General features: G+C 37.0%; 1 protein-coding gene across 1 annotated transcript; it reads right to left on the bottom strand.

Moving 5' to 3' along the window:
- Nucleotides 1-714: 714 nt before the first annotated feature.
- On the bottom strand, nucleotides 715-5,777 carry LOC307122393 (avidin-like). The gene is made up of 4 exons (XM_079846380.1): nucleotides 5,665-5,777; nucleotides 5,009-5,246; nucleotides 4,648-4,768; nucleotides 715-4,552 (listed from the first exon to the last, which is right to left on the bottom strand). The coding sequence occupies exons 2-4, from the start codon at nucleotides 5,190-5,192 to the stop codon at nucleotides 4,519-4,521; spliced, it is 339 nt and encodes a 112-aa protein (XP_079702506.1). The 5' UTR covers nucleotides 5,193-5,246; nucleotides 5,665-5,777; the 3' UTR covers nucleotides 715-4,518.
- Between the last annotated feature and the right edge of the window lie 2,360 nt (nucleotides 5,778-8,137).

Genomic DNA, 8,137 nt, shown 5'->3' with positions numbered 1-8,137 from the left:
CTATTAACAGTATTTATATTTGCGCAGTTGAATCCTTTCTCTCACGTGGTCACCACGTACTATATTTACTGTGTTAATTCTTTCCCCCAGCGTGGCCACCACGCCTGCCTAAATTCGTCAATTTAGGACTTTCAAAAATGCCCACATCCGTCGATGCTAGGTCTTTTTCCCAAACAAGTGCCTTACTCAATGTTTGAAAGTTACTGTCAGGCTTATTTCAAACTGCACCTTGTTTGGACGCTCGAGAAATTTCTAGGTTATTCTCGCAACTTCTGGCCCTTTTGGGGAAACAATTAACACTTGGCATTTGAGAAACTCTTATTCTCAAACCCTCTTTGGAAACTTACTCTCAGGCTTATTCCAAATCTCTTACCCTTTTAGCAGAAATATTCAACACGCAAATATTTACTTAAACTTATATTTACCCTACCACGTAAATAATTTTCTCTCACCGTCTTTTGATGACCTCGTGAGTTCAATTCTGGGAGTGCGTTCACCTCCGCTCGTCGTGATGAGTAGGACAATTCTCTCTCCTTTAAATTGAGGATATTGAGCCGCAGAGTTTGCTCTCTCGGGATGATCAGTCAATTGCCCTCTCAATCACGCCGATCGGTTGGTTCACTGCATCCCATCGTCCTCGTCGCCATTTGTTGTGGAAATAATTCTATTCGAAAAATGAGGAGGAAGGAATACAAATTCAAACCTTTGAAAAGTCAAAGTATCAAACATGATTTTATTTCTTGCAAGAAATAGGCAGTTCACATACAGAGAATGTCTGTCATGAGAAGGGCAAAGTTTGCTCTCCGGGGTTCCATTATATACCCTTCATACATCCTGAGTGGGTTGCATCCAATCTTGTTTGCCTTAAAAGGAAACATCTTTATTCAAAACCCCTGTTCAGCATAAATTCTAACTAGACAACACAATATTCATGTCTGCAGAAGTTCCTGTTCTTAAGCTACGTTATTGTCACATATCCTGTCTATTCCTAGTCTAATTACAGCCGCGCACATACTTGTAAAGTACGATATGTCATCTTGACCTCTTGCACTACCCAGCTTCCTTGCAACAGAGTACTCTATCACTCAGAACAATATGTTCCTGCACTTAATATATGCATTTCTAAAAGCTTGGTTACATTTCTTTAATAATGATTAGTACAAATACATGTTCAATGTTAATAGTTCAATGTTAACAAGTGATACACATCTAGGAATAAAAGGTTAAGGTTCACATCTAAGTAAAAACACCTCTAAGTAAAATGAACACTTCTAAGAGTTAAAACCACATCTAGATGAAATAAAAACACATCTAATAGTAAAACACATCTAAATGTAAAATTTCCTTCACACAGGACATCCTTCCAAGTTAAAGTTGTATTGTGAGAGGTTTTGTGGGCAGTTTTTTGGACCAATAAGTAATACCTGTTTTATCTGAATTTAATAGCAGAAAATTACACGTCATCCATTATTTAATATCTTCAACACATGCTGTCAGTTTAGATAATTTAGCGTTTTCATCTGGTCGTGATGAAATATATAATTGAGTGTCATCAGCATAACAGTGGAAATTAATTCCATGTTTTCTTATAATATTACCAAGTGGCAGCATATATATTGAAAATAGCAGAGGGCCTAACACGGATCCTTGCGGCACCCCATAGTCTACTGACGTTATCTTTGATTTTTCCCCATTTAGACAGACAAAATGGTAGCGGTCTGATAAGTACGATCTAAACCACTTCAATGCCTGTCCCTGAACACCAGTGTAATTTTGAAGTCGATCTAAGAGTATTTTATGATCTATAGTATCGAACGCAGCACTAAGATCGAGTAGAACTAGTATTGAGATACAGCCTTGGTCAGAAGCTAGAAGTAAATCATTTGTGATTTTAACGAGCACGGTTTCTGTGCTATGATGCGGCCTGAATCCTGATTGAAATTTTTCATTAGATATCATTTTCTTGCAAGAAAGAGCACAATTGAGCGGACACAACTTTTTCTAGTATTTTAGACATGAATGGAAGATTTGAAAGTGGTCTGTAATTTGCTAGGTTATTATGATCTAATTGTGGCTTCTTAATGAGAGGTTTTATGACTGCCAACTTGAATATTCTTGGAACATGACCTAAAGATAAAGACGAGTTAATAATATTGAGAAGAGACTCTTCCACTACAGGTAACAACTCTTTCAGTAGTTTAGTGGGTATTGGATCTAATAAACATGTTGTTGGTTTAGATGCAATGATAAGTTTATTTAGCTCTTCCTGTCCTATAGTTGTAAAGCGGTGTAGTAGTTCTTGAGGGGCAAAAATTGCGGTTGAATCATAAGACATCATTAAAGATTGTACATTTACAATTTTGTTTCTGATGCTTTCTATTTTCTCAGTGAAGAAATTCATAAAATCATTACTACTAAACTGTAACGGAATATTTTGCTCAGGCGATGCTTGTTTATTTGTTAGTTTAGCCACGGTGTTAAATAAAAACCTTGGATTATTTTGGTTATTTTCGATTAGTTTGCGGAGATGCTCAGCCCTGGCTGCTTTTGGGGCCTTTTTATAACGTGACATACTATCTTTCCACGCGATTCTAAAGACCTCTAAATTAGTTTGTTTCCATTTACGCTCTAAGTTACGAGTTTCTCTCTTGATAACATGTGTAGCACTGTTGTACCATGGTGCTTTAGTTTTCTCTCTAACCTTTTTTAATCTAATTGGTGCAAACAGTCCTGCCTCATTCACTGCATTTATTTGATTTTTGGCATTAACGTGGCTCAAGCACTTTCAGCATGTGCTTAAAGCCCTCGTTTTGCACAACTGAATATGGCCTCATGTCTACGCCTATAAACACACCGATAGCGTTTGTGATGGCTTTAGCCCGGTCTGATTGTGCAACAAGGGGCTGCTTAAATGCCGCGGTGATAAGCGGTTGTTTCGTTTTCACTCCTGTCAGTGAAACACCGGGGTGATGTCGATTCAAATCGCGGCCATGCTTGATGTGTTTCCACTGTCATATGGCTTTCTTGTGCCACAGTGCCTACACACTATCAAGGTTTTATCCACTAACCTCTTTCCTTCATCACTATATTTGACAGGGAAGCCAAAATGCTCCCACACAGGGGATTTAAATGACGTGGGGCGTTCGAGCTCCTCCGTTCCTCCGCTCGCCATGATCACGCTGTGTGTGGACTGAATATGCGCACAACTTTTTTTTTTTCAGAAATCGATCCGCAGATCACGTGTGTGCCGAACCGAAGATATTGATCCGAACGGATCACGGATCAATGACGATCCGTTGCAGCACTATTCTCAGATTAAGTAAATTGAATCCGACCTAAGTTATCAACACACAATCTTGTCAGGATATTCGTAAATAGTATTATGAAGCTGTGATTGCAAAATTAACAGTGACTGCAAAATAATTTGGTTTCCATCAAACCACCTAAGTGCAAATAGCATATTTTCTTAGCGATAGATGATATTTACACTAAGTGCAAATAGCTGTAGATGCAATTTATTAAGTGAAAATAGTGATATATTCTATTTACACCATGTAAAAGTAGCAGTTCTTTGCCAGATGTGTAAATAGTAATTGCATGCAATTTATACTTTATTTTGACAGATACATACTATTTGCACCTCAGTATTGTTGTACATTAAGAGGATGCAATAATAACAGAGTGTAAATGATTATATTCATTAAAATTATTAAATCGATGCTGCCTTAATGGGACAATAAAAGCCCTACCTCTAACCCTACCCAATAAATGCTCTTATTATTATTAAACATTTTGTTAGGCACTTTATTTCCATTTTTAGAACATTTTCTTAATTTTTATTGAAAGTAAATGCCTTTCCGGTGTGATGGGAAAAGGGAGAAGAGCGGGATCGGCAAAAGGCGGATTTGAACCCGGGTCGATCATGTCAAAATCAAGATCCTTAAGACTTATGCTTTACTGACTACACCACTGAAAATGTTGAAATACACACGTCTTTTTTAAATCTTGTTTGGCCTAACCAGGTATTGTCAGGCGGAGCTAGTGGGAATAGCACTTGCCAACAAGGCACGCTATTTGCACTTGGTGTAAATAAACACTCTGTATTGGGCAACTGATCAAAGGTAAATTCAGATGCGGTGATCGACATCTCATTTTGACTTCTGAAACTGCCACTTGAACTTCTTTTGCAAGAAAGAGAACTTAAGGTTTTAATCGCTGAAAATGACCCCGCTACACCTACACCTGAACTTTAGCATTACACAATTGTTCACGAGAGACAATGCCATTTCACAATCAGGATGGGAAGTGTGGACGTGTCAACTGCCAAGCCAATTCCACTACAATTATCGGGGATTTATATCTAATGCAATTTTGCTTCTCAAGTTTAGATATTTTTACTGGTAAACAAGACAATAATACAAACAAACATGTATCAAAAAATGTTAATAAAACTTTATTTTGATAATTAACTTGAAAAATGTTTATCAGGTCATTTTCTTCTTATCTTCAGAATCTCTTTCACTGGTGTTTGCGGAATGTGTTCTCCCCAACACTATCCAAAATACAAGGGAAATATGAGTTCATATGGGTAAACAAGTAAACATAAACGTTTCTGAAGTTCTGTCAAAAGTAAATTAAACATCTAACCATGTTGTTTCCCAGTTTTTGTTCAGGCAATCCACAGGTGAATGTAGAAGCCAGGTGGTCTTCATTACATCAAGATTTTTGTCATCCTTGAAGATCTGGCCAGTGAATCCACTACAGGAGCCTAATCAAAAATTAATGTTTCAAACAAATCTGTACACTGCAAATGTATATTTTCTTAGACAGAATTCTCACGTTTTCCAGTAAAATTATCTAAACATTTTTTAAACCAAGATACATTTATTTGATAAGCAAAGCTTCATAATCTTTAGATTATTCAGAGTAGCTGGATATATATTTCATACAGTATATATGTGTTTTTTTGTTGTTGTCTCACTGCACTGTATTAGCTGGCCAAACCCACCTTCTTCCTTCCAGGCCATGCAGAAGGTAATAGTAGTCGTCATAGTAGTGGTCCCATTATTCTTGTGTGTATTGGTGTAGCCCACAAGTTTAGCACCTTCTTTTGGGCTGTTGAACTTAAAGAACTCAGCATTGGTTATGTACGTCCCGCTAATCTGACCATTCTCATCCTCCTTCAGATCCATCGTAGAACCAAGCTCGTTACACCACTTTCCAGAAACGATTGAACGTCCGACTTTCTAGATAAACATTAAAGAGGGAAAGGGATTTTGAATAAAACAATCTGTATTTTGGGATTTATTTCAAATTTCCAGGTTCAAATTATGGCACTTTTTCTATCAAAGAGAGCAAATTGTGGCGCATACAACTGAATGTAAAACCTTTACCAATACTTATGAATTAATCAAAGATGTTAAACAAGTATTTCTCACCTCCATATTTCAAAGTTTACTAGAGAGAGAGAGAGAGAGAGAAAGACATACAATAATTTCATGAATCAGACAATTAAGGTAGATAATGAAACGTAATAGTTGAAATTCTCATTTTAAAAAACCTACTTCAAAAACAGACATGTAAAAGCATTATACCTCTACAAGAGATATAACAGTAAAAAAAAATTTTTTTTTACAATTTTTTTTAAGAATTGTGTATTAAAACATTTTAAAATACATTACCTGAGTAAAAAGATGAGAGACCAGAGCTTACTGAGAGTGAAATGGAGAGCAAGTGTTTGCTTCACAAGTGATCAAGGAAATAAAATACACATGAAGATACACAAGAAGTGCGTGGGTAGATTAGCGGGAAATTGGGGCATGTTGTTACAAGTCTAACTAGTTTGCCAAGGTAGTTAATCAAACAAATAGAACAACGTATTCCCCAGAAGGTTTTACTGAGAAAATTGCACAAGGTTCTATGTTTGGTGAGTAACAGTTAAGATGAAATATAAATAATAAAAAAGAATTAAAAAAAGAGCAAGAGTCCAGTAAAGGACAGCAGTCCAGAGGGCCAATCAAAAGTTCGCCTCCAGGTTTAGTCTAGATTCTTGACAGACCGATACACACACACACACACACACACACACAAACACACACACACAACACACACACACACACACACACACACACACACACACACACACACACACACACACACACACACACACACACACACATGAAATGTGGGGACATTCCATAGTCGTAATGGTTTTTATACCATGCAAACCGTATTTTCTATCCCCTTACACTGCCCCTAACCCTAAACCTACCCATCACAGGAGACTGTGCAGTTCACTTTCTGTGAAAAAAAACTTATTCTGTGTGATTTATAAGCATTTTGAAAAGTGAGGACATGGGGAACGTCCTCATATTTCACCCTCTTTTTGTAATACCTATGTCATAACCCTGTCATTATACACATTTGTGGCCTGATATTTCACAAAAACATGCCCACGCACGCACACACACACACACACACACACACACACACACACACACACACACACACACACACACACACACACACACACACACACACACACACATGTGTGTGACTGCAACAGAGAGTATTTTTATTGAAATTGGCAAATAAAATCAACAAACAATATGGAACAAGCATGTTCACTCACACACACACACACACACACACACACACACACACACACTCACACAGGTGTCTGGAGCATTTTTTAGATTTTGGCAATGAATGGGAAAATGTAAAAAAAAAAAATTTTCACTTTGTTTGTAAAAAAAATCAACTAAATCCAGTATAAATCTGAAAATGTCTACATTTATATCAAGATCTGGTCCTAGAGCATAAACACAAAGTGGAACGAACTTTCTGTCTCATACACACACACGCACACGCACACACACACACACACACACACACACACACACACAAACACACACGTGTGACTGCAACAGAGAGCATTTTTATAGAAACTGGCAAATAAAATCAACAAAACTGGCATAAATCTGAAAAAAATCCATACATAAATGAAGGACAAATACTAGAGCACAAATGCAACATGGAACAATCATGAGAAAGAGATGGAAAAGGGCAAATAAAAGAAAGATGATGTCACATACCTGTCTTGTCCTGTGCAGCACATGTGGTGGTTTGTTATTTTCCGTCCTAGTCTAGTTCCCACCCTCTTTGTTATCTTGTCATTGGTTTAATTTGCCCCACCTGTGTTCCCTAATCACCTGCCTCATTTGTACCCTTTAAATAGTTCCCTTGTGTTCTCAGTCCTGGTCGGTACGTTGTTCTGTCTACGTCTCCCTTCTCTGTGATCCCCTGGTATGTTCAAGTTATTCAGTTCTCTGTTATGTTATGTTTTTTCCCCCTCGTGGGTTTTTTGGTTTTGTTTATGTTTATTTTATATTAAAAATCATTCCTTCGCGCACATGAGTCCTCACTTTAGTTTTCTCTAAGTTTCACGTGACAGATGAGAGGCAGCTTAACTTTTGCATAACTTCCCTATGGACCTCTAGTGGATAATGTGGTCATTGCACTCTCTCTCTTAAACTATAATTCCTAAAGTTTTTCCACAAACCTGCAGATGGCAGTATTCTATCCCTAACACATAGAGCAATGTCCAAAAACTTTTTATATTTAATTAAGATCATAATTCAAGTGATTTTTTCATAAAAAATTTTTTTTTAATGAGCCAATTTATGACTAAGTATTTGTGCAGTAAATAGGTCAAAAAAAACTACCAAATACCTACAAAACACAGCATAAATGTATAGTTGAGAAGTAAATAAAAAAAATGATATACAGTTTTCCATGTAAAAAATGTATATTTCCTTATGCAATCACTCTGTAAAAGTTTGGGGTCTATCTGACCCCAAGGGACTCAAACGTAAACCCTACTTGAGGGACGATTAAGGGTTAAGGCAGAACGTAGCTAGTAGGTCGTAAGCTCTCCGTTAAGTAACACGTTGTCGCATAGAATTACGTCTATTTTTCTTAACCCAATCACAAGCCTTCTAATAGGTAAACAGGAAATAGTCTGAACAGCACGCAATTTCAAACTTATTCTTGACTGGCCTAAACTAAGTTAAAAAAAAAGACGTTAAAGCAAACGTTATCAAACTCAAAACATTACACTTTTAATGGAAAATCTATC

This window comes from Gobio gobio (genome assembly GCF_949357685.1).
Source record: "Gobio gobio genome assembly, contig: scaffold_88, whole genome shotgun sequence".
NCBI classification, from domain to species: domain Eukaryota; kingdom Metazoa; phylum Chordata; class Actinopteri; order Cypriniformes; family Gobionidae; genus Gobio; species Gobio gobio.
Note: the sequence above shows the minus strand (reverse complement) of the source record. Positions and strands in the feature narration are given on the sequence as shown.